At 49.3% G+C, this 26336-nt stretch overlaps 1 protein-coding gene across 5 annotated transcripts in view; it reads right to left on the bottom strand.

The window, feature by feature from the left end:
- The window catches only part of EMSY (EMSY transcriptional repressor, BRCA2 interacting), a 57824-nt gene extending 31712 nt beyond the window's left edge, over positions 1–26112 (bottom strand). For 3 of the 5 annotated variants that reach the window (XM_088473786.1, XM_088473790.1, XM_088473787.1), the window contains exons 1-12: positions 25716–26112; positions 21585–21684; positions 21014–21088; positions 18750–18925; positions 18307–18459; positions 17271–17530; positions 16635–16908; positions 16321–16551; positions 13870–14019; positions 13388–13558; positions 2456–2592; positions 1155–1235 (exon numbers count right to left, since the gene is read on the bottom strand). In XM_088473786.1, coding sequence (XP_088329912.1) covers positions 1155–1235; positions 2456–2592; positions 13388–13558; positions 13870–14019; positions 16321–16551; positions 16635–16908; positions 17271–17530; positions 18307–18459; positions 18750–18925; positions 21014–21088; positions 21585–21684; positions 25716–25785 — 1878 coding nt within the window. In that variant the 5' untranslated portion in view covers positions 25786–26112. The remainder of the gene's footprint in view (positions 1–1154; positions 1236–2455; positions 2593–13387; positions 13559–13869; positions 14020–16320; positions 16552–16634; positions 16909–17270; positions 17531–18306; positions 18460–18749; positions 18926–21013; positions 21089–21584; positions 21685–25715) is intronic. The other 2 variants (XM_088473788.1, XM_088473789.1) reach the window with 1 other exon arrangement.
- Between the last annotated feature and the right edge of the window lie 224 nt (positions 26113–26336).

Here is a 26336-nt window from a genome sequence, read left to right as displayed (position 1 = left end):
TGTGCGTGCATGCTGGTCGTTTAGACATCTATCAATGGGCAAACATGCTGGACAACCTGACGATAACATCAGGTTCAGCATGTTGCCAGGTGATCGATGAGCCTGCACTGAACGACTGCTCGTTCAGTGCAGGCTCATCGCAGACTGACTAACTACTGCACGATTACAATGTCATAATCGTGCAGTCGTTTTTATGGTCTGCTAGTGAATGGGCAGCATTAAAAGACAGGAAGTCTGCTGTGCATAGGAAACAAATTTACCCCCCCATGTTCACAACATTTCGTCAAAAATCTATGATTCCCTACAGCAGTGCCACACGACCTGGGTGCCATGACACCTTGGGGTGCTGCCTGCTGGTAGTCCAGTCCCAAAATAATATGATTAATGGTCCATGTGATAGGCAATATAAAACGCCAAATATAAAATGCGCAAACGAGCAGAAGCGCAACCGAGTCCACCACCACACAACAGATGAGGATAATTTATTTTAACATAATCATTTTTGCTAATTATTTAAATAAAAAAAAAAATAATAATTGTTAGCCTTGGGGTGCCATAAAAAAAAAATAATAAAAGAAAAATGCTTAGATCCTAGGGCGCCGTGATTCCAGAAACTTTGGGAACCACTGTCCTACAGCTGTTACATGTATATTTGGGAACATTCCCAGTAGCTCTATTATAGAAGACAACTTGTGCTGTAGGACTGATAGTCCCTTTTCTGCTCTTCAGGTGGGAAGAGCTGGAGAGGGGCAAAATAGACTGCAAGTCAGTTCTGACCCATAACATTTGCGCTCTCTGCTAGAAAGTAACGGATGAATAGGAAAGGGAGAGGGGTAATAGTTTCACTTGGCAAAGTCACTAAACCGATTCTATCATTTTCCATTAAAAATTGGGACACAAGCGGCTCTACTGTTCTGGTATGTAATATATGTCCAATGTTACACTGCGTATGTATGTACGATGTTACATTGCATCGGAGCTAAAGCAATTACGCTACCAAGTCATTTTATTCCCTTTGTGCTGAATCCCTTATGTCTATACAATTTTATGAATGTAGAAAACAAATCATTTGAAACACATTTCCCCCTTTAAAGACGCAATCCCACATAGATGTGTTTGTTTTATTTTTTTTTTATTAACAGCAAGTTTTGTACCTCTTTAACATGAAGCTGAAGCTGATAGTCATTTTTCCAGGATGTCCTCCTATAACTCAGTGTTCCCTTTGCAAAATCGCTCTGTAGGGAAGATTTTAATATAACTGATATAGCTGCCACTGGAAGAAAAACTCACAAAGAGAAGCATTTAGGTTCTGCTTCAATACAGGAGGGTGCGACCTGATCTCTGCGTGAGAGCCAGTCAGTCATGAAGCTGCTGCTGGTAATGGGATAGCAGAGGTAAGAGGGGATCATGTCTGCCTGCTGGTTATGGGATAGCAGAGGTAAGAGGGGATCATGTCTGCCTGCTGGTTATGGGATAGCAGAGGTAAGAGGGGATCATGTCTGCCTGCTGGTTATGGGATAACAGAGGTAAGAGGGGATCATGTCGGTTTGCTGGTTATGGGATAGCAGAGGTAAGAGGGGATCATGTCGGTTTGCTGGTTATGGGATAGCAGAGGTAAGAGGGGATCATGTTGGTTTGCTGGTTATGGGATAGCAGAGGTAAGAGGGGATCATGTTGGTTTGCTGGTTATGGGATAGCAGAGGTAAGAGGGGATCATGTCTGCCTGCTGGTTATGGGATAGCAGAGGTAAGAGGAGATCATGTCTGCCTGCTGGTTATGGGATAGCAGAGGTAAGAGGGGATCATGTTGGTTTGCTGGTTATGGGATAGCAGAGGTAAGAGGGGATCATGTCGGTTTGCTGGTTATGGGATAGCAGAGGTAAGAGGGGATCATGTCGGTTTGCTGGTTATGGGATAGCAGAGGTAAGAGGGGATCATGTTGGTTTGCTGGTTATGGGATAGCAGAGGTAAGAGGGTATCAGGTCTGCCTGCTGGTTATGGGATAGCAGAGGGGGTGATGTCTGCTGAAGGGACTCTGCTCATTACATCACAGGACTGTATATCATTGGCAGCAGCTTGAATCTTAACTCAGAAGAGAAATGGTTTTGTTAATTGTATATCTTACAGGTAACCGTAGTGCCTTATGTTAAAGGAACACACCTCTTTTTAAAAGGGGATTGCAGCTTTAAAGGGCCTGTATTACCAATTCCTCTATCAAAAAATAAAAAAGTCAAATGCCATCAATGCAACCTTTGTCATTTGAAATTATAGTGCACCCGTCGAAGCAGATAATTGGTTGACAAGACACTGGGGTACGAGGCACAAAGTGCCACTGTGAAGTCACTAGCTCCCAGGGAGTTGACGTGATGCAGTCAAATTAGTTTATCCCATAAAATGGCTGCCTCCGCGCGTGTGGACGCCACGTGCAGCGCGACCAGGAAACGCTGTGTACTTACCCCAGCGTTCAGCAACGTCGTTACAACGTTTTTCCCCGGAATACCCTGTATGGTCGTTCCTTTGCCGGTCGTCTTCTGCACCACAATGACGTTGGGTTTAGAAGTCATGGGGATGGTGGTGATTTTTGTTGTCGTACCTCGAAGAGACATTGAAAACATTAACGCAGAGAATAACTTCGACATGGCAGCCCTTTAAGTGTGTGCTTTACCCACTGGCCAGCACGGAGAAAGAATTCATGGATAAAAGACGGTTTCATCCTTTTTGGAACTAGTTCGTGTAGGATAGGTGTTTTATGCTCAGAACGTAAAGCAGAGATATGCACTTCTTATAACACAGAATTATGTGGATGTACACGTCTCGTCAGCAATTCACGAATACATGCATGCGTATGTATATCTCTATTACTTTTATTGCAATTAAGAATGTAAGAAATAATTGAGAATATATAAATTAGTTGTGTGAGTTGCAGAAGACCGTATTTGTCGAATGGCTTCAGCCTAGAGCGGATAGGGCCTTGTCTATCCCCTTTAAAGTAGGCAAATCCTGTGTCTGATGCAGCGGCCATCTTGTTTAGTGGTTAGCAATAAGAATTGTAAGCCATATTGTTCTAGCAGTAGGAATCATGGGTTAAAATGTGTCAGTATTTAGCATGTGTAGAACAGCAGACAAGTCTCAGACTTTATAAATAAATAGAGTTAATCAAGATAGCCTCGGCCTGCAAGAAGCAGGAGCTAGAAGATACATGGGAACAGAGAAAAAGAAGATAACATATTATAATGGCAATATTTTGGTTACACATAACCAATTAAGGTCTATCACGTATTTATTCAATTAATATTCCCCATTGAGTTAATTGGAGGTATAGCCAGGATTAAGTATAAAAACTCCCCAGAGAAAGAGGGAGGGGGAGCAGTCGGGGAACACTTAGAGGAAGGAGGAGGGAGCACACAACGAGGGTCTGCAGGGTGCCGTTGCCGTACGTATGTATGAAATTGGCTAACTGATGCATGTTAATATGCAATTAAGTCCTACTGCGAAGGATTCCTAATTTTCCATATTTACTCTCATTTCCTACTTGCGACAGAGACTGCCATCTAGTGGCTGAACAAATTCACTACAAGCTAGTGACGTGAGGTCTCTACCCTTATTCATTGTAACTGCCTTTAACAGGACTATCTATTAAACACAACTCACAGCTAACAGATCATTGCAGCAGTTTTATTCCCGCAGTTTGAAAACTACATATAAGACCCTGTCCCTACATTTTAAGGTCGCTAGGAGCCCCTACTTAATTATATATTTTGTCTGCGAGCCCTCCAAATATATAAAACTTGTAAAGTAAGGAGGACGTTGTTGGCACATTACAAGGAGACCTGTATAAACTGTCAGACGTTTTACAGGACCGTTACATAAAGCTTACAAGGTGTCCAGGGACAGCTCGCCCCAGTCTGGAGACAGCAGGCCCCATAACACCTTGTAAGAGATACAGGGCCCCAGGGTGGTTACATAGACTATGGGGTGTGTTAAATAAAAAGAAATATAGCTGAGCCTAAGTACTAATAACATCTGCATAACCGGGAACATAAAACAGCTCTTCTCAGCTGTCCAAAGACAGAACAAAGAAAGGAATATAAGGAGAGAAATAGTATCTATAACCTAGCTATGGCATTATCCATTGACGGATAAATATTGCCACATAAATATGGAAGAATAGAAAATCCTGAGAACAGATTATGTGTGTTCTATATTATCAGATAGTATGGATATTGTAGCATAAGACGTGTGTGTAATATATAAAATATACAAATGATAGTATAAAATCAGGAAGTAATCTTTTAAATGTTTTAAAAGGTTTTACTAAAAAGCCATGTAAATATAGCTGAAGATTCTGTGCTCTGGAACTGCAAGTCTCAGCAATGCTTTGGCAGTTTCAATAGAAATAGCTTAGGCAGCCTGGGGTTCTACACTTGATGTGGTACTGCAAATCCCAGCATGGCTGCTTGGTGTGCATGCTGATACTTGCAGTTCCACTACAGCTGGAAAGCCACAGTCTTAGACGTACAATGCTGAGCAGTTCAGCATTTCATGATTAAGCTTCAACAGCCGCATCCCAGTGACCGATCTTACAAATGATGGAGTAACATCGTATGAATGATACAGACTTAAGCTGGGCACATACTACTCGATACGCCATCCAATCATGGTACCACCGTGTAACGTGTACTCCCAAATCCCTCATTCACACACATCGCATTGTCCCATCTGATGTGCTACACGTCAGACAGAATGGCGCGGCGACGTTCCCCAAACACGATATATCATGTGACAGATTGTGTAAAGTGGACACGATACATCGTTGTTTCGTATTGGACCTCCCCTAGATAGTCTCACTTTTCCAGTGTACCCAGCTTTAGACCATTCTAACCGACGGTAGTTCTGGGAAGTATTAGTAACTCATTGCAGCTTCCCTCTCCTTCATTTACTATCAGCTAGGTATATCCTTATATTTTTATTTTTTTAAACACCTATGGAGGTTTAATATAAGAAAGCAAACACTTAAAATACAAACACGGAGAAGGTAGTAAAGGGAGCAGTCTAGTTAATGAACTGCGATTTGCCCTATATGAATGTTTACAAATGAATGTATAGAGTATTCTTGCTAAATTACTTTACCTAATTTTTATGATGGAGCTATGAAGTCCGCTTACAAAGCACACTACTTATTAGCACAGAGCCATTGCTTGCCTTCTATTCCCCGTAATTCATTAGGTCCTTCCAAGATCTCTGCCGTCACTCTTATCGAGGTCAGATAGTCCTCTTCACACCGTATTCAATTTGAGCGGACCTGCGATACTTTTCTGCCTCCCAGACTTTTCGCCTACATCGCGTGTTTTGTAGGCGGAAAAGTATCGCCTGCGTATCCCGGTATTCAATTTGAAAGTAGGCGAAAACGGGACCCGGCGAAACTTAAGCGGAAAGTACTGTCAGATTTGGGGGAATCAGCCTGACACCCCCAAAAGATGCTCTGACATGGGGGTTCCCTATGGTACCCCCCGATTTGGCTTGCTGAAGGTATTTGGTGTTTTTAAACGGGCTCAATAGCTGCTAAAACAAGAGATATGGTAAGAACTTACCTTTGTTATCTCTGTTTCTACGAAGTCCATAGGGTCCACAGGGTTGACCTTGGGGTATAGCTGGATCTGGATCCACGGGCACCACACAGTTAAAGCTTTGCTGCTCCCAGGATGCACTTGGGTCCGTCCTCCTCTATACCCCGCCCCGGCCACAGGCACCTCAGTTGGTAAGCAGCTAAGGCCGGAGGAGGAGACTAAACAGAGAGAAGGAAGACTGGAACACACAAGAAACCATACTCACAGAAATGGGAGACGGAAAACCGGTGACCAGCCACACAGCCCATTTGAAGCCAGGTGCGTCAGGGCGGGCGCCCTGTGGACCCTATGGACTTCGTAGAAACAGAGATAACAAAGGTAAGTTCTTACCATATCTCTTGTTTTCTACTTCAGGGTCCACAGGGTTGACCTTGGGGATGTCCCAAAGCAGTTCAACTAAGGGCGGGGACGCTCCTGTGCTGAAAGGAGTACCCGGCGCCCAAAGGATGCATCCTGAGAGGCGAAGGTGTCAAACGTATAAAACCTCAAAAACGTCTGAATTGAAGACCAAGTAGCCGCCTGACACAGCTGAACAGCGGAGGCGCCACGTCTAGCAGCCCAAGAGGGACCCACAGAACGAGTGGAATGAGCCTTAACGGAGGCTGGCACAGGTAAACCCTCCTGCGCATAAGCCTCACAAATAACTGAACGAAGCCAACGGGCTAACGTTTGCTTGTTGGCAGGCCAACCCCTCTTGTGAAAACCCCTCTTGTGAAAACCGAAGAGGACAAACAAAGAATCCGACTTCCTAACCGAAGCAGTCCGGTCCACATAGATTCTAAGTGCCCGGACCACATCCAAGGAAGCCTCACCAGCAGAAAGATCAGGTGACTGAAAAGCTGGCACAACAAGTTCCTGATTAATGTGGAACTTGGAAACCACTTTGGGCAAAAACTCAGGACGCGTGCGGAGCACTGCCCTGTCCTGGTGAAAAATCAGATAAGGAGGGCGACAGGAAAGCGCCCCCAATTCTGAAACCCTCCTGGCCGAAGCAATTGCCAGGAGAAAAATGGGCTTAAACGTCAGCCACTTGAGCTCCACCGACTCAAGCGGCTCAAAAGGAGGACCCTGCAAGACCCGCAGCACCACCGCCAAGTCCCACGGAGCCACCGGAGGCATGAAGGGAGGCTGGATCCTGAGAACACCTTGGAAAAAGGTGTGAACGTCTGGCAGTGTAGCAATCCATCGCTGAAACCACACGGACAAAGCAGACACATGAACCTTCAGAGAGGCCAGGCGTAAGCCGAGGTCCAAACCCGATTGAAGAAATTCCAAGATTCTGGAAACCCGAAACACCTGCGGATCAAAGTTTCTGGATTCACACCACTGAAAATAAGTGCGCCACACCCTGTGGTAAATCCGCGCGGAAGCAGGCTTGCGTGCCCTAAGCATGGTACCAATCACCGAACTGGAGAAACCCCTAGACCTCAAGACGGCTGTCTCAAGAGCCACGCCGTCAAAGACAGCCGACCCAGATCCGGGTAAAGGCAGGGCCCTTGAGACAACAGGTCCCGACGCTGAGGAAGAAGGTACGGAGCGTCGATGGAGAGGCACCTCAGATCGGAGTACCAAGGACGTCTGGGCCACGCCGGAGCCACCAGCACGAGTATGCCGCCGTCCTGCTTGAATTTCCGCAGAACCCGAGGAAGTAAGGATATCGGAGGAAACAGATACGCCAGGTGAAACGTCCATTTCACCGACAGAGCGTCTACCAGACAGGCGCCTGCGTCTCTTGTCCTTGACCCGTAAACGGGCAACTTGTGATTGTGACGGGAGGCCATCAAGTCCAGCTCCGGCAGCCCCCACCTGTCCACGAGTAGCTGAAACACCTCTGGGTGAAGCGACCATTCCCCGGGATGCACGTCGTGACGGCTGAGGAAGTCCGCCTCCCAATTGAGGACTCCGGGAATGAAGACTGCCGAGATCGCTGGAACGTGACACTCCGCCCAAGCAAGAATGCGAGACACCTCCGACATTGCTGCCCGACTGCGAGTTCCCCCTTGGTGGTTGATGTACGCCACCGTGGTGGCGTTGTCGGACTGCACCTGAACCGCCCTTCCGTGAAGAGCGGGGCCGGACGACTGCAGGGCCCTGTACACAGCCCGCAGTTCCAGGATGTTGATGGGGAGAAGTGCTTCTTCCGCGGACCAACGACCCTGAAGCGATAATGAGCCGGTCACTGCCCCCCAACCCCGAAGACTGGCATCCGTCGTGAGCAGGACCCAGTCCAGGATCCAAAAGGGGCGCCCCTCGACCAGATGCGCCGTCTGAAGCCACCAAGCCAAAGACTGCCGAACCTCCGGGGACAACACCAGCATCTGAAAGCGGATCCGGTGAGGTAACCCGTTCCATTCCGATAGAATCAGCCCCTGCAGGGGCCGGGAATGGAACTGGGCAAATTCCACCATGTCGAAAGTCGACACCATGGACCCCAGAACTCTCATAGCTGAATGGACCGACAGGCGGCAACTGCTCAGGCAACTGTGTATCCGCAGCTGCAGGGAGGAGACCTTCTCTGGAGTCAGGAAAATCCGCTGCTGACGAGAATCCAGCAGGGCTCCCAAATGAACCATCCGCTGTGATGGAATCAGGGAGGACTTCTTCCAGTTTATCAACCACCCGTGTGCTTGAAGACAAGCAATGGTCAGGTGGAGATGTCGAAGAAGCACCTCCGGGGAGCTCGCCAGCAGCAGAAGATCGTCCAGGTACGGCAACAGACGTAGACCCTGACCCCGAAGGTGGGCAGCCATAACCGCCATCACCTTGGTGAACACCCTCGGAGCCGTGGAAAGGCCAAAAGGCAACGCCCGAAATTGGTAGTGATGGTTCAGGATAGCAAACCTCAGATACCGCTGATGTGCCGGTGCTATGGGCACATGGAGATAGGCGTCCTGGATATCGAGGGAGACCATATAATCCCCGGGTTCCATCGCCAGAATGATGGAACGTAACGTTTCCATCCTGAGAACTCTGAGGTATCTGTTCAGAGACTTCAAATTCAGGATAGGGCGATGAGAACCATTGGGTTTCTGTACCAGAAACAGAGTAGAATAGTACCCCGTCCCGCGCTGAGACTGCGGAACGGGAACAATGACCCCTGCTTGTAGCAAGGATTCTATAGCTACCTGAATCTGACCAGCTTTGGTCTTGTCCAGAGAAGGACTCGTACAGAAAAACTGGTGGGGCGGCCTGAACCGAAAAGACAGGGCGTACCCCTGAGAGACTACTTCTCGAACCCAGGCATCCGTGGTGGTATTGTGCCAACACTGGGCGAATTAGAGAAGTCGGCCTCCCACTCTGGGGTCCCCCAGAGAGAGGCCCGTCCCATCAGGCAGCAGGCTTATCCTCCTGCTTGGAAGAAGGGCGCCGAGCACTCCATGCCTGCTTCTTGGGCTTGGGTGCGGCCTTGGTCGCCGAATGTCTCGGGAAGGACTGGCCCTTGGCCTTACCCTGAACCCGAAAGGACCGAAAGGCAGAGCTCCTCACTTTAGCCGGCGCAGAGGCCGAAGGGAGAAAAGCCGACTTGGACTTAGCCAAAGTATCCACTATTTTGTCCAAATCCGGACCAAATAGTAAATCACCATTAAAAGGCAAGGCCTCCAGACCCTTTTTTGAATCTGCATCAGCCCTCCAGGACCTCAGCCACAGGGAGCGCCGAGCAGACACCGCTGCAGCCGACACCCTAGAAGTGAGCAGGCTGGCATCCAAAGACGCTTCCCCAATATAGGAAGCTGCATCCCGCATCTGTCCCACTAACGCTCTCTGGATATCCGGAGCCTCATCAGGAAAGGTATCCTCCAAGGCATTGGCCCATGCCTCAATGGCTTTAGCCACCCAGGAGATAGCCATGGACGGGCGAGCCACCGCCCCGGAAAGAGAATAAATGGACTTTAAACAAGTCTCCACCTTCCTGTCCGTGGGATCCTTCAAAGAGGAGATAGACGGCAATGGCAGCGTCGCGCTTTTGATCAAGCGGGTAACGTGGGAATCCACTGCCGGCGGAGTTTCCCATTTCCTGCAATGAGCTTCAGGAAAAGGATAGTTCGCCGCCAACCTCTTCTGTGGATGGAACCTCTTACTAGGTAACTGCCAGGCCGCCGCCATATGATCCGATAATTGATCAGACAGGGGGAACACAGTTGAAGTCACCTTGGAAACTTCGACCTAGGAGCCGGCGCATCATCCTCTACATGTAGGATAGCCCGCACCGCCCTAACTAAGGCTGGAACATTAATGGAGGACTTAGCTTCCACCTCCTGCCCCATGACATCAGAGTCAGAGTCCTCACGGATTTCTCCATCATCTGAGGACACTTCCGAGTCCGACAACTGCGCAGCTAGTGAACTCACAACCGGACGTTTAGACACCCTTGGTGGCACATCACCTTGCAACATGGACTGAAACGCCGAGGATGAAGCCGCCAGACTCTGTACGGAGCTGGATAGAACATCCACCCAAGGCGGAGGAGCCGTCGGAGCAAAACTCTGCAAAGGCACTACAGACTGACGCGTCCCTGGGGAAGACTGCACATACACAGGCAGTCCCGAGTAAGGACCCACAGTCTGGGCCCCGGGGGGAGACCGCAACATTTGTGGAACCCCCGGGGAATGGGGGATGGTGGGCTGCGGCAACGCCCTAGAAGGGACCGCTGATGGGACCGATAACCGGTCCGCAATAGACGCCAGCACCTGTGAAAACATCGCCCAAGGAGGGTCCTGTGATACAGGGGGGTTGGAGGGGCCCGGTACCAGCTGGCACCGCCCGCACAGACCATCCTGAGATAAGTCCTCCCCATCAACTCCAGCAGCACAACGTCTGCAGGAAAATAGCACAGGAGCCACAGAGCGCTCAGTCTCCTCATCAGACATGATACCGTAAATCACAAGAAATAGGTATCACCAGAGGAATTACGGTTTTAACACCCGCGCACTCCCAGTATGCGACACAACAGCCCAGATATGGTACTGTGTAGCACCCAACAGTATGTGACTGACCCCACAAATACGTGTTTTATATAAGTGAGGGTCTCAGAAAAACGCCCTTCCCCCACACACCTGCCGGGCCGTAGGAGAAGGAAAGGGATAGTTATAAGCTGACAGCAAGGAGAATAAGTCACAGACAGGCAGCACTAGCAATAGTCACATACAATGCAGAAAAGTTATACTCACTGCACCTTCCGCTACAATCAACCGCCCAGATTCAGTGTCTGGGAGGGCTATAGCGCTGTGTACACTGTCCTTTAGCAGGGGAGAGGTACACAGGGGGACCGGTCCACTTGATACCGCCTGGGAGTCTGCGATGTGCCAGTAAAGATGGCCGCCGGAGACCTCAGAGGAGGAGTGGCCGTAAGATAAGAGCAGCTCAGCGACGCCAGACTCCTAGTTGAAAGGCGCGCTGAGCTGAGGGGAGGAGCCGCTAGACAGGGAAGGCTGCCTCCCCTGGCTAGCAATTAACCCCCGGGTTGCCGGTCCCGCTACCAGCCTGATACCCTGGTGGTCTAGCGGACACGCGGGGTATTCCTCAAGTGAGGGGGAGCCCGCCGCCGCCGCTAGCGCCTCCAGTCTGTCCCCAGAGACCGGAGGCTTCTGACTGCATAGAAAGTATCCGCGGGCCGCCGCGCTTACCTGATCCCCGTCGCGTCCGGCAGCAGTCAAGGGAGTCCCCAGAGCCCGGCTAGTACAGGCTCTGGGGTCCCGCCGCAATCCCCAGAGCTGTACTGGCGTCGCGGCGCCAGCGGAGAGAAGGAGCGGCAGCGTGGACGTCCTAAAGGACAGTCTGATGCTGCCGCTCTAACAGTGTAAAAAAGTAGAAAAAAATAAAAAATTTCTCTTTTAAAATAAAGCTTAGGGGCTGCTCCTGCAGCCCCACTGCGACAGGGTGACCCGACTCCGGCCGGGCACCAACTAAAACTGAGGTGCCTGTGGCCGGGGCGGGGTATAGAGGAGGACGGACCCAAGTGCATCCTGGGAGCAGCAAAGCTTTAACTGCGTGGTGCCCGTGGATCCAGATCCAGCTATACCCCAAGGTCAACCCTGTGGACCCCCTATGGACCCTGAAGTAGAAATAGCGTTTTTCTATACGTGATGCAGAATAGTATTCAGGAGTATTTTTTTGCAGAAAATAACTTATCCCAGCAAATTTGGGGTACTTGAAAATGGGGGTCAGCATATTTTAAAGTTGCTAAAGCTAAGTTTAAAAAAATCGTGAAAAATCCACCTGCCGCAAGCCCCTGCAATGAAAAATCCACCTGCCGCAAGCCCCTGCAATGAAAGAAAAAAAAAAAAAAAAAAAAACTTGGGGCATACTTGGGGACCCCCCCAGAGTCAAGTTCGCTAGTTTTTAACTTTGTCCCCCAACATGGAGGCTGCACGGGGGTTCCCGCAACATTGCACCCCAAAACCCCAATTCTGCACTTTTTGCCGCCTGCTATTCATAGACTAAACTTTTCCGCCTATTACATTGCATTGACTTTCCGCCTAGGCGAAAACGCTTCCAAATTGAACACAGAGGAAAGACAAAACAGGCGAAAATGACGTAATCGGCGAAAGGTTTCCGCCAAAAACACGTGAAAACGGCTTTTCGCCTCAAATTGAATACGGGCCTTAGTCTAGTGTAAAGGCAAGTATGACATCACTTGGGGGTATGACATCACTAGATCTGACGTGGTGCTAAATTTGGCAGAACAGGCAGAGGCAGCTGAAACCACCTCAGAATCATTCAGGTGTTTAGTACACACATTTCCTGTGCTTGGCACAATTAGGTAAGGAAATATTTGGAGACTGTAGACCCTTTGAAAGCTGGACACTCTGGCTGATCCAAATTTGACAACTATGCCAGGGACCAAAGCGGGTGACATTCAGTCATTCCACTTTGTGCATTATTAGGGCCTATTAGTATGGTCTGGTGAGGACAACACACACAGGCTGATAGGAGCCATCGGCTATAGTCTACTGCTGACAGCATTCTAGGAGCATGAATGAAAACGAAGCCCATCGATTTGGATCGTCTCATTAGCAGACCATACACATTGAGGTACAGAGTCTAAGCAATTTATTTTTAATAAGCATGGTTTTAAAACAAACTGTGAGATTTGTGGCAGGAGATTTTAAATGGTGTAGGACACAAAAGCAGCCAGAAGGTGGCGCTGCTATCGGCTTTTCTGTGGACAACTGTAAAACCATCCCAGAGGTGGCAAACTCAAACGGGATGGCATGACCAATTTTTCTGGCAAGTAAATTTAATTCACATCCTGATTCTGAAGCTTAAAAGAAAACAACTTTGTTAAATAAGATTCAAAAGAGCATTTAATAGCACTTTTTACATTGAAGTATTTAATGGGGCTCTGTGTAACCTGCAATACACAGACGAGCCCCCAATAAGGTACAAGCCCTCCCTCATTTGTCTGTGTATCCAGCATTACGCAGATGAGCCCCCAATATAGTACAAGCCTTCCCTCATTGGTCTTTGTGTATCCAGCATTACGCAGACGAGCCCCCAATAAGGTACACGCCCTCCCTCATTTGTATTTGTGTATAAGGCATTACACAGACGAGCCCCCAACATAGTACAAGCCCTCCCTCATTTGTCTGTGTGTATAAGGCATTACACAGACGAGCCCCCAATATAGTACAAGCCTTCCCTCGTTGGTCTTTGTGTATCCAGCATTACGCATACGCGCCCCAATATGACACAAGTCTTCCCTCATTGCCCGCTGTTGGTAAATGGCCCTGACCCCCTGGGTGGTGCAGGCCTGATACTCACCAGATACGATGTTGCTGCTGATAATCTTGCCCCCCAGCGAGGCCAGAGACTTTGGTACAACCGTGATAATGCTTCCACTGGTGGTCTTCACATACGTAGCACCAGGTGTGGCAGCCATACGTGCCCCGAGAGCGGAGCTGACAGCCGGACGCGTGTAACTGGCCTGTGCCCCTAATGAACATGAGGGTGACATAAAAAAAAGCTTAGAACATCGCACCAAAAAAAAAAAAATATATATATATATATATATATATATATAGCAATCCAATACATACAACAATAAATCAGTTTCACAATTATCTCTCACGAGTATATTATGAGGCAATATCCTCCCCGCAGCGTAGTCACGGGGGAGGAATCCTGCCCGTCGCCTACGCAGATCGGCGTGGAGCTCTACATTCAATATCATTGTTACATTTCGCTGCACTTATAAACCTCCTGCTTTCTCTGTGCAGTGATATTAGAGTAAACCGAGCTCTTACCGCTGGGTGCGGTGACCAGTTTGGTCGTCATGATCGCCCCATTGCTGCTGACCACCATGATCGGGGTGTTGCTGCTGCTCGGCAGGCCTGCAGACATTGGTTTGGGGAGGATCTTACTGGGCTGAACCTGCTGTGTGATTATTTTAACACCTGAAAAGAAAGTTACAAACCAGCAAAGATGAGATAGCGTCAAATGCACTGAACAAGTATTTGTTCTACGGAGCAATTTTAGCAATTTTCAAGGACCAAGAGATACGCACTGCTGGAGATTACGCACTGCTGGAGATTACGCACTGCTGGAGATTACGCACTGCTGGAGATTACGCACTGCTGGAGATTACGCACTGCTGGAGATTACGCACTGCTGGAGCGTAGGAGATTAAAGATTACGCTCTGCTGGAGATTACGCACTGCTGGAGATTACGCTCTGCTGGAGATTACGCTCTGCTGGAGATTACGCTCTGCTGGAGATTACGCTCTGCTGGAGCGTAGGAGATTAAAGATTACGCTCTGCTGGAGATTACGCACTGCTGGAGATTACGCTCTGCTGGAGATTACGCTCTGCTGGAGATTACGCTCTGCTGGAGATTACGCTCTGCTGGAGCGTAGGAGATTAAAGATTACGCTCTGCTGGAGATTACGCTCTGCTGGAGATTACGCTCTGCTGGAGATTACGCACTGCTGGAGATTACGCTCTGCTGGAGCGTAGGAGATTAAAGATTACGCTCTGCTGGAGATTACGCACTGCTGGAGATTACGCTCTGCTGGAGATTACGCTCTGCTGGAGATTACGCTCTGCTGGAGATTACGCTCTGCTGGAGCGTAGGAGATTAAAGATTATGCTCTGCTGGAGATTACGCTCTGCTGGAGCGTAGGAGATTGGAGATTACGCTCTGCTGGAGATTACGCTCTGCTGGAGATTACGCTCTGCTGGAGCGTAGGAGATTAAAGATTATGCTCTGCTGGAGATTACGCTCTGCTGGAGCGTAGGAGATTGGAGATTACGCTCTGCTGGAGATTACGCTCTGCTGGAGATTACGCTCTGCTGGAGCGTAGGAGATTAAAGATTACGCTCTGCTGGAGATTACGCACTGCTGGAGATTACGCACTGCTGGAGATTACGCTCTGCTGGAGCGTAGGAGATTAAAGATTACGCTCTGCTGGAGATTACGCTCTGCTGGAGATTACGCTCTGCTGGAGCGTAGGAGATTAAAGATTACGCTCTGCTGGAGATTACGCTCTGATGGAGATTACGCTCTGCTGGAGCGTAGGAGATTAAAGATTACGCTCTGCTGGAGATTACGCTCTGCTGGAGATTACGCACTGCTGGAGATTACGCACTGCTGGAGATTACGCACTGCTGGAGATTACGCACTGCTGGAGCGTAGGAGATTAAAGATTACGCTCTGCTGGAGATTACGCTCTGCTGGAGCGTAGGAGATTAAAGATTATGCTCTGCTGGAGATTACGCTCTGCTGGAGCGTAGGAGATTGGAGATTACGCTCTGCTGGAGATTACGCTCTGCTGGAGATTACGCTCTGCTGGAGCGTAGGAGATTAAAGATTACGCTCTGCTGGAGATTACGCACTGCTGGAGATTACGCACTGCTGGAGATTACGCACTGCTGGAGATTACGCTCTGCTGGAGCGTAGGAGATTAAAGATTACGCTCTGCTGGAGATTACGCTCTGCTGGAGATTACGCACTGCTGGAGATTACGCACTGCTGGAGCGTAGGAGATTAAAGATTACGCTCTGCTGGAGATTACGCTCTGCTGGAGCGTAGGAGATTAAAGATTACGCTCTGCTGGAGATTACGCTCTGCTGGAGATTACGCTCTGCTGGAGATTACGCTCTGCTGTATCTAACAAATGATGCCAGTTAGGTTGGGAGATATGTTTGTAAAAAAAACAAAAATGTGCCCATATACAAACAACTTGTTCAATACTAACCACACCAACTGACCATAAAAGTACCCAGACACTGCTAATGGCTACATCTCCAGCCACGGCACGCAGGGGGCTTGTCATGTGCTCGGATAATTGACCAATCAGAGCTCATCTTGCTTCTTGACAAGCGTCTACCACGGATGGTCTTAAGTACTCAATTCTCCTGCCAGCCAAGTAGGGGACTGTGAGGGTAGGACTGAAAGTCTATACCGAGACCCTTGCATTCAGCCCCTGCTGATATTATATTTAAGGGGAGGGAGTATTAGATTATATTAAAATATTTTGGTGAATATCTTACTAAGTGTTAAACACCCTTAATCATGTGACACTGTGCAGAATAAATGAATCGTTTGTAGCAGCCGGAAGAAACAAACCAATGAAAAATGTTAAATACCAGGCTTCTTCTTACAGCCTGCCACAGTGATTTACGGTAATAAAAAAAATCACCATGTTTTTCATTCGATTGAGGCTTTAACCAATAATCAGAGCATAGCGTCTACTTACCAGACTCCTGCTTTATCTGTATGGTGGGCTTCATTCCTGGGGGCATCTGTGGCTGAGGGGTAGAAGACGGGTGGGAGAGAGTAGACTGCTGAGCCAGCTGATGGATCTGGTGCTTAGGAGGCTGCTGGTACTGCTTGGGGAACTGAGCCAGGATTTGGCCGGGAGTAGCCAGCAGACCCTTAGGAGAGGGGAGCCTGCTGGAAGCTACCTTCACTGCCGATGTGGAGAGACCTAAGCCAAAAAGACGTGATGTTGCATGGTGGCCAATTGCACAGAATAGCAATCCCTGAACAGACAGACGGGGTCGTTCTTACCTTGTGCCACTGTGGACATGACCAGGGATGGGGTGGAAGACACCACCGTAGTCACGGCAATGCTTCCTGAGGATAGCGAAGGAGAGAGGCCGCTGGCGTTGCTACTACTGCTAATGACAGAGGACTGGGCGGACGAGATGACCACCGGCTGCTTCTGTGTGGTGGACGTTATGACGGATGTGGGGACCAGTTTGGTGACCGCGGCGTAGTTGTGGGACTTCGATAAAATATTTGGAACAAATGTGGAGCTTGGAGAGGTTGTTACGATAATGACCTGCGGAAGAATAAAGGGAAACCAGAACATGACCATCTCATTACTGGGGCAAACAGTGATGGAATAACTCCACCAGGAAGACTGTCAATGCTATTGCCCACCAACAGTAAATTGCAGCTGATTAGCGCAGTTATGGTGATCAGAACAGAGCAAAACAATCGGTTCTACGAGTTACGACTAGAGACGAGAGCGGTTGTAAAACCAGACACACACACGCTGACATCACAGGCGGTATCAGACAACTGGTCAGCCATAGAGGTGTGTGAGGTCCGAAAACAACCGCAAAGCCCGTACTTGTGAGACGGCCTTCATTGGCTTGTGTGCACACCCATCACTTCACCACACTAAGTCCTGGCACTGACCTTCTGCGTGGACGTGTTTGTGGTCTGTGTGGTGGGTTTGGTGAAAGTGATTTTCACCGGCGACATGTGTGGCGGCAAGGAGTTGGCAATGCTCTGCATGATGTTGCTCATTTTGGGACTGCCAGTGACTGGCACTGTGATGGTCTTAGAGACTGGCGTCGTGGGCTTGGGGACATCTTTTAGGATCACAGGAGAGGAGCTGTTGGAGTTTGTGCGTCGTCGTTTCCGCGGCTTCTCGTCATCATCTGAGCAGTTGACACCTAACAGGAGGACAGGGAAAGTCAATCATAATTTATCTTTATTATTTGTTTAATAACTCCCAGTCTATGGCTTCCTTCCCCTCCTCACATCATGTCACTGCCCCTGTCACATGCAGCCCTGTCCTCACTAACACATCACTCATCTCCTGATATACTCTGTGCTGCTGGGGACCCTGCTCCTTCCACTATATAACTCCCAGTCTGTGGCTTCCTGCTGCCTCCATTCCCCTCCTCACATCATGTCACTGCCCCTGTCACATACAGCCCTGTCCTCACTAACACATCACTCATCTCCTGATATAATCTGTGCTGCTGGGGGACCCTGCTCCTCCCACTATATAACTCCCAGTCTGTGGCTTCCTGCTGCCTCCATTCCCCTCCTCACATCATGTCACTGCCCCGTCACATGCAGCCCTGTCCTCACTAACACATCACTCATCTCCTGATATACTCTGTGCTGCTGGGGGGCACTGCTCCTCCATTATATAACTATCTGTGACTTCCTGCAGTGGAAGCAGGGATCAATCATTTTCTAATCATTGCTCTAAATAAAAGTGTTGCTGTATTTGGCACGGGTATCAGGTCATGTCCATTATTAGCTTCATTCAGTTTCATAAACACCAGATAAAGAATTAGCTTTTGCTAGGTACAATGGGCCCAGCTCCTGCATAGACACGGCGGCCATATTGTTAGCGTAAAACAAAGGGGTGGATGGGATCAGAAGGACGAATGGCCGTACCAACAAATTGGGACAACTGCGGGATGTCCTCACTTACTTTTAACATAGACAGTGCTGCCGCTGGGCAGTACGACCACATTGGAGGCAGGACTGGCTGGTCGAGGAGACTTGACGGTGGCCACGCTCCCGCTGGGAACCGGGGTGGATGTAGGCGTTGAAGTTGTACTGGTGTAAGAGTAACACACAACCACTAAGAGAGGAGAAAGCAGAAGTCAGCGTTAGCTTAAATCAAAGTACGCAAGTCTACGTGTTACACCAGCGTCTCCCAGCTCGCAGCTTAGTCATAATAAGGGTCATTTCTTAATTTAAATCTAAAATATCCGTTTAGGATACTATTCTTTAAAGGGGACTGACACTTTTCTTAAGTTCAAATCCCCATTTAGGCCCGTATTCAATTAGAGGCGAAAAGTCGGAAACAAAAACACTCATCTAGAAGATGCTCTAAGGATGGTGACACCCCGGACCAAGCCCCGCAATTACCTTCTTTGTTCCCGGTCTCAGCTGGGTCAGGCAGGGCGGAGTTGTGCTGCCCGGCGGAGTTAGCGATGGCATTAGCGGTGGCCGTGAAAGCAGTCTGCGGTACCAGGCGCGGCATCAACGGCACCAACCGCCTCCCTTCGATCGACCACTCTGAGGAACTGTTTGGACCAGACATGCTAAGTAAAAAATAAATAAGTACAGATCAAGTTCAGTGCAAGAGATGCTGTATGTATAATATATAGCGCTAGTGCCGACTACTGCAACCGCACAAATGATACGGCTGGCAGCTTAGGGTGAGGGGAATACATTACACCTGAGCTGAGCGCCGATAGAGGCATCCTCACAACACAACGGGCCTGATTTCGAGTCGCAAGCAAAGTCGATATTCACGCAATTGACTTTTTTCAACTGTACACGCGACTGTCCCTAAAAAAGTCGCACAGCGCATGCTTCCCACGTTTATACGCAGAGAAGTGCGGTTGAGACTGACTCACAATCTCAAAAATATATTGGCCGCTCCTAGGCGAAGGCTATAGAGGTGCCGCGTGTAATGGGCATGTTATTAGGGGGCTGCAGGCGTGTCGCACAACTCTCTCACACTGCGGGCCACACTCTGATGGAGAATCTGCACCTAGCATGGGGCTGGAGCAAGTCCTGATGGCGCGTCCGGTGCTTGCGGCTAGGGACGCACAAAGTGGACATCTCAGTCCTTGCACTATCAGACGTACACGCTAGTACACCACGGTAAAGGATTATACAAGGCATTAGCACAGTGTGTGACAAATTTTGTAAAATCTAAGAGCCAGATTAAAAATTTAGGGGCCAAAACACCGTGCCAGATCAAAATATATGAAAACTTGTTTAGACTACAACACATGCTCCTCAATGCCATCAAACTACCACACGTGCTCCTCAATGCCCCTCAGATGCCATCAAACTACCACACATGCTCCTCAATGCCCCTCAGATGCCATCAACCTACCACACATGCTCCTCAATGCCATCAGACTACCACACATGCTCCCCAATGCCATCAGACTACCATACATGTTACTCAATGCCCCTCAGATGCCATCAAACTACCACACATGCTCCTCAATGCCCCTCAGATGCCATCAACCTACCACACATGCTCCTCAATGCCATCAGACTACCACACATGCTCCTCAATGCCCCTCAGATGCCATCAACCTACCACACATGCTCCTCAATGCCATCAGACTACCATACATGTTACTCAATGCACCTCAGATGCCATCAAACTACCACACATGCTCCTCAATGCCCCTCAGATGCCATCAGACTACCATACATGCTCCTCAATGCCCCTCAGATGCCATCAACCTACCACACATGCTCCTCAATGCCATCAGACTACCACACATGCTCCCCAATGCCATCAGACTACCATACATGTTACTCAATGCCCCTCAGATGCCATCAACCTACCACACATGCTCCTCAATGCCATCAGACTACCACACATGCTCCCCAATGCCATCAGACTACCATACATGTTACTCAATGCCCCTCAGATGCCATCAGACTACCACACATGCTCCTCAATGCCCCTCAGATGCCATCAGACTACCACACATGCTCCTCAATGCCCCTCAGATGCCATCAACCTACCACACATGCTCCTTAATGCCATCAGACTACCACACATGCTCCCCAATGCCATCAGACTACCATACATGTTACTCAATGCCCCTCAGATGCCATCAAACTACCACACATGCTCCTCAATGCCCCTCAGATGCCATCAGACTACCACACATGCTCCCCAATGCCATCAGACTATCACACATGCCCCTTAATTGGTGCCAAATTCATAGTGTGTCACACTCAGGAGTGTACCCTATACATAGTGTGCCACACATTTCTCCTCATGAAAGGCACGCAGCATCCTGCCCACTCCTGTAGCAGCCAATAGGGGCGCTTTGTAACCGATTTTTATTTATTTATTTTTTTATTGTTTTGACAATTCGCTTTATTATCAAGTTTACAACAGTACCTGGCTCTTGAGAAATCTTGTTGCCAGGATTAAAATCTTAGTCGCCGTGGCGACGGTGCGCCTGGGATTTGTCAAGCCCTGCATTAACATATAGTCCCAGACGTGCCTACGGCCAAGGACGGTAACGCAGTCACAGCAATGTGCGATTGAATGAGTCCCATGCCTTCACTTTATGCAGAATTCTGTAACCTGCGCATTTATGGGAAGGGAAACGGAGCGCAACTTACGGAACAATGGTCACACTTACTTGTGCGCAATGGTAGTGAGACGTTCATCATTAACCGCCCTGCGCACCTCCGCTCGGTGCCGTTCTGTGGAAATGCTGGAAAAAAAAAACATAACATGTCATACAACATAAGACATGCCGATAAAGTCTCGGACTGGCCGGGAAACACTAGTAGTGTTCACTCTAGCACCCTGCACTTCTTAAAACCCGTGCAGTTCCACTTTCCTGCCTGGGGTGTCGCTCTCTCTCCTAGTGCTTCCACAAACTGCTTAATCTCAGCAGTTTGTTGCATCAGCTGAGTGTGCTAGAAGAACCAGAGCAGAAAGCTCCACCCCTGGCAGGATAGAGGAACTGCACGAGTTGTGACAGGTACAGGGTGCTAGAATGAAGACTACCCTGGTTAAAACCATTTTTTTGGTGAGTTTTCAGTAAACAGATTGAAAAATGAAAGAAACAATGTTTTGACCAATTTGATTGGCTGTCAAGTGCTATTAACAACGCTCCCTAATCACTAACAAAGAGGCAGATTTATCCGCTAATACAGAAGAATGGCCGAGGACCCTGAGCTGACTGGAAGATCAATGGGATTTACCTCAGCACTTTAGAGAGTTCTCCCAGAAGGTCCTTCTTCTCCTTACTGAGGTCGCCCTGCGCGCGGAGGGCACTGATGACGCCAGCGTACGCCTCCAGCTCTAACGACACGAGAAACAAACCAGTGAAAGAACAGAAGAGACAGACCAGGACGTTTCTATGGACATTACGGTGACTGTTATACAAAGCAACCAGCACAACAAAGCTCAGTAACGAAAACACGTGTCCTATGATGCAAGCAAGCGCCAGACCGCTTTAAACATGGCGACGGGCGGATATTTGGCAACAGACATGTCCAAGTTAGGATGATCCATCTAGGAGTTCAGGTCCGAGCAGTCAGACGCTGGTGGAGGCCTTGTTAATGATGGTCGCACATACAGGCCAAAGCAGACAGGCAGTACGGCCTCTCCATCCCCATAGATCAACTCTGACCAGACAATTTTCTTGGCCGTGGAGATTCCTCTGTAGCCACTCACAGCTCTTTCCAAATTCACCATGGATTAACTAATGGTTGCATCAAGCCAACATGTCCTTAGCCTGAGCCATTCCACCGGTCATCTCCTCTCTGGCAATGGAACATCTTCTCATAGGGCTATTTCAGACAACTATTTTGTCCGGACGAAAAGAAAAACAAACGCCCTTTTTTTTTCTTTCGTAGAGTGTTTGTAGTGAAACGGAGAAATACATACATGCTTCCAGACGACACGAATAAGGCACGGTCACAGCCGTAAATAACCACCGACAAGGACGGCTGCCAAAAAAATGGAGTTTGTTTTCTGTCCGGACAAAACCTTTGTGTATGCAATAGCCCATACAGTACCTCCGAGTCATTCGTTCAACCTAGGCTTAGAGAAAATGTGACCCTTCAAATATCTATGTAAAATAAGTGAGAAAGCGTATGTCTGTCTGTTTGTCTGTCCTTTATACACGGCCAGTTTTGGGCCTAGCTTCACCAAATTTGGCATGGTGGTGTAGTTTGACCAACATTAGGTGTTTGCCTAGGACGGTTTTAACTTCGTCAGGGACACTCAATCCCAAAAAATGGGGACAGGTTCCAGTGGAAATTGGCAGTCTGCCAAAAAGCTGTGAGAAAGCTACAAAAGTATCATTTCACCCCTCACAGTCTGAGCAAGTGGCAAACTTGATGACTCATGCAAGTTCATATTAAGGGGCGAATTCAATCAGCGGCGATAACGTCGGACGATTTTTGCACAGATATTATCGCACCCAGGATAGACTGGAACAGGAAAAATGCAAAATCCCTATTTTTGCCTAAAAATGTGGGGATTTCTTTCAGAACCCTTTGGACACCCCCCTAATGATAAATTACCCTCAAATTTGCGCCTGGCATCTACTCAGCAGCGGTGACCGCTGCTCTGCCGTTTTCCCCACCCGCGGGACACTGCGACCCACGGGTGGAGGACAGAAGCCGCAGGCTGTTTCAGCGGGGCACCGCGCTGTAGGGCAGGGTGCTTTCTGCCCTTCCGAAATAGGGCAGGGCGCGGCACCACGCTGAAAGAGCCTAGCGGGAATGCTACCTCTCCCTGTGTGCCATCAGCAGCCAGCTGGTGTGGCTTTGGTACCGGGCTGCCAGCTAATTACAGGCAGACAGCAGAAGATCTGTACAGACAGCGCCAGCACAATTTGAATCTTTTGCCAATATGAATCTGGCGCCGGTCGCGAGCCATTTGGAGCTCGCAGACCCGGCAGCCAATCAGGAGGCGCCACTGCACATTGGCTGCCGGTCCGTCAGCGCAGATTGCCTCGTGACGGGCGACGCTGTCTCTCCATGACTGCGTGCTAGTGCGCCAGCTGTTATCAGCTGGTGGCCGGCACCAAATCAAATCAGCTGACTGGACCGGACCAACTTGTGTACGTTACTGGGTGCAGGAGGAGCGGCATATGCCACACAGTAGTAGCCCCTAGGGTGTCAGTGTCTGCTCTGGTGCTTCTAGCACACTAAATGGATGCAACAAACTGCTGAGACACAGACCAGGGTGTGCTAGAAGCTCCAGAGCAGGGCCCGACACCCCAGGCAGGAAAGAGGAACGGCACAGGTTCGTTACAGGTGCAGGGGTCTAAAATGAAAAATACTTCATCAGTGAGAGAAACTCGTATCAAAGCACCAGCGCGGTCAGAATACGATTAGTAGCCGCAGGGAGGTACTGAACATGCGCCCGGCATCTATTCACTGATATAGAAGTGCTTGGGGGCAGCCCGGCATGTCCGTAAGTGCCAAGAGTGATGAAAAGGGGGCCCGTCTTAAAGACACGCCTCCTTTATAGTGGCCACACCCCCTTTCCGGGTGCAGCGTGCCCCTTTCTAGGACCAGCGCCAGACCTAGAATAAACACTAACAGTCCATTATTAATGTTATTGGACTCCAACAATATTGATGCCTTTATTAATTTTAAAAACAAACAAAATTACAAAAAAAAATAATGTCCTTTGATTTCTTGTTTTCTAATCCCATATAAACCAGTCACTGGCTGCCTTTAAACCTACACAAGCCAGAGCAACACAATTAAAGCAGAACTGCTGCCCCGCATGGGATCGTGGTCATTGCTTATAATGCATACTGATTTCTACATATACAGTTATAGTTTTCTATGAGCATTCATGCGCTGACCGCAATAGTTTCCTAAATGCAAAATTTCCTACCTACCACCACTGCCAGGGGAATCAGCATATGTTATGTTATACGTATACAGACATATTTAACCTGGACCCGAAAAGAACCCACTGGTAACATCACTGTGACAGACAGCCCCGGGGCAGGCTGCCGTGCTGGGACCCCCCGACACAGTGACGTTGGAAGTATGACAAGGACCAGCTAGCTGGAAAAATTATGTATCTAAAGGAGTAGTTGTAGGTGTGTAAAATGGATAATTTAAAGCACTTTACTACTGCATTGTAATTAGATAAACATAAAATGCAATAGAATAGAGTAAACCACATTAGACGATAGTGTTTCCACACAAACCATACAGTCTAGACTTTAAAAGCCCCATTAAACACCAAGATGTTACATCCGGGCAGTAACCAGCTACTCTCTGCCAGATACATAAATAAATCTACTCGTTCTTCAACAATTAACGAGCATCTCTCACCTACACACAGAGGTGACCGCACACCTGTCAGCAAATCCACTACTCATGGGAATACAGCCTGAGAATATGCTGGGAACCAGTGACATCCCCAAAACGCTGTCCGATATTACCGAGATCCCGTCTCCTAGTGCCTGAATACACCGCACAAGCATGAACATGGCTTCCCCGACCATGGCACATAAAAACCATACATTACAACGTTGCCCTCCAGGTAAAATTAGTAAACACGCCGGCCGCATGTAGCCACAGGAAACGGAATAATGCTTGAATGTGAACAGCAGCGACGGCCGCCATCTCACGTGTCCTGGTAATAAGTGGCGCGCACATCGGCATCGCTGCAGCTGCTCCAGATGCAAATATGTGACCATGGCTGACATTTAACAGATATGGTCGTTAGTGCCCAGCAACGCATAACAATCACAGCGTAGTGTGCGCACTATTCAAATAAAGGGCCAACTAGTAAGTCACAAAGAGCGCACCGAGAGGACGATCATTTATACGGTACGCACACATTCTGCTGCGCTGTGCAGAGTATTTCAGTCATTCCCATCAGTCCCTGCCCCAGTGGAGCTTACAATCTAAATTCCCTATATTATGGACTTTTTTTTGTCAGAAGACATGCAAGCATGGGGAGAACATACAAACTCCAGACTGACAGGGCCCTGCTGGGAATGGAGTTTGCAACCACAGCACTGCAAGGCAGCAGTACTGACCACTATGCCCACCGTAGCCACAGATAAAAACCATCTGCAGACACTGGTATCACTGGCAAGTTACAGGCTGCTGCTCACACTGTATAAAAATAACATTGCAGCGAGCGCCCCCTGCCGGGAGCCGCCTGTAATACACACACACACATCCATCCAGGGAATGTTTACAGACAGGCCAGGCGTTGACGTCAGAGGGGGCGTGTCAGATGCCGGGAGCGCATGCGCGGTGCCGCCAGCCAGGCACAAAGCGCCCCCCGCGCATGCGCAGTGCCTCCGCACCGGAATAACGGGTGTAATTGAGGGGGGTAGTTACCCAGTTTCCGCAGGATCCTCTTACACTCATCCCGGCTGAAGTCCAAGAGGGTCGGCCACACCACAGGCATCCTGTCCCCGCGTCCCCCAGCCGCCTCCCCTGCGATCAGACGGCCCTGGCGGCGGGAGGACGGCAGGGCATCACTCCCCGCGTCTCCGGTCACGGTGCGGGGGTCCCCGGGGCGCTGCTGCTGGGGTTCCTGGGGTGTTGTGAGGGCCCCAGTCTGTCCCTGTCAGCAGCTGATCGGGTGAGGCGGCGCGGGATGAGGAGGGAGGTAGGAGGCCACCACGCACCTCCCCTCCCCCCGGTGATCGGTCCGCTCCGGAGACGCTTAGCCAGTTCGGACCCGGTGGGTTTGATCGCGGCTCCCGCTGTCAAGATGGCGCGCCGGTGACATCGCGCATGCGCGGGAAACGCCGGGAGTCGTAGTGCTGGCCGCTGATTGGCGGTTGAGGGGAGGAGGCGGGGGCTGATTGGTGGATGAGGGCGGGAGGCGGGCCTATTGCTGCCAGAGCAAGAGGTTACGTGCGGTGACCTGACCACGGCGGCCGGCGAGGGACAAATCACTGGAGGACACAGCGCACCCTGGGTGGTACTGCAGGGGTGGAGGACTGACTGAGA

The sequence above is a fragment of the Taudactylus pleione genome, unplaced genomic scaffold (genome assembly GCF_031769625.1).
Source record: "Taudactylus pleione unplaced genomic scaffold, aTauple2 ptg000140l, whole genome shotgun sequence".
Classification (NCBI taxonomy): Eukaryota; Metazoa; Chordata; class Amphibia; order Anura; family Myobatrachidae; genus Taudactylus; species Taudactylus pleione.
The sequence above is the reverse complement of the archived record's forward strand: the minus strand, read 5'-3'. Positions and strand labels throughout refer to the sequence as shown.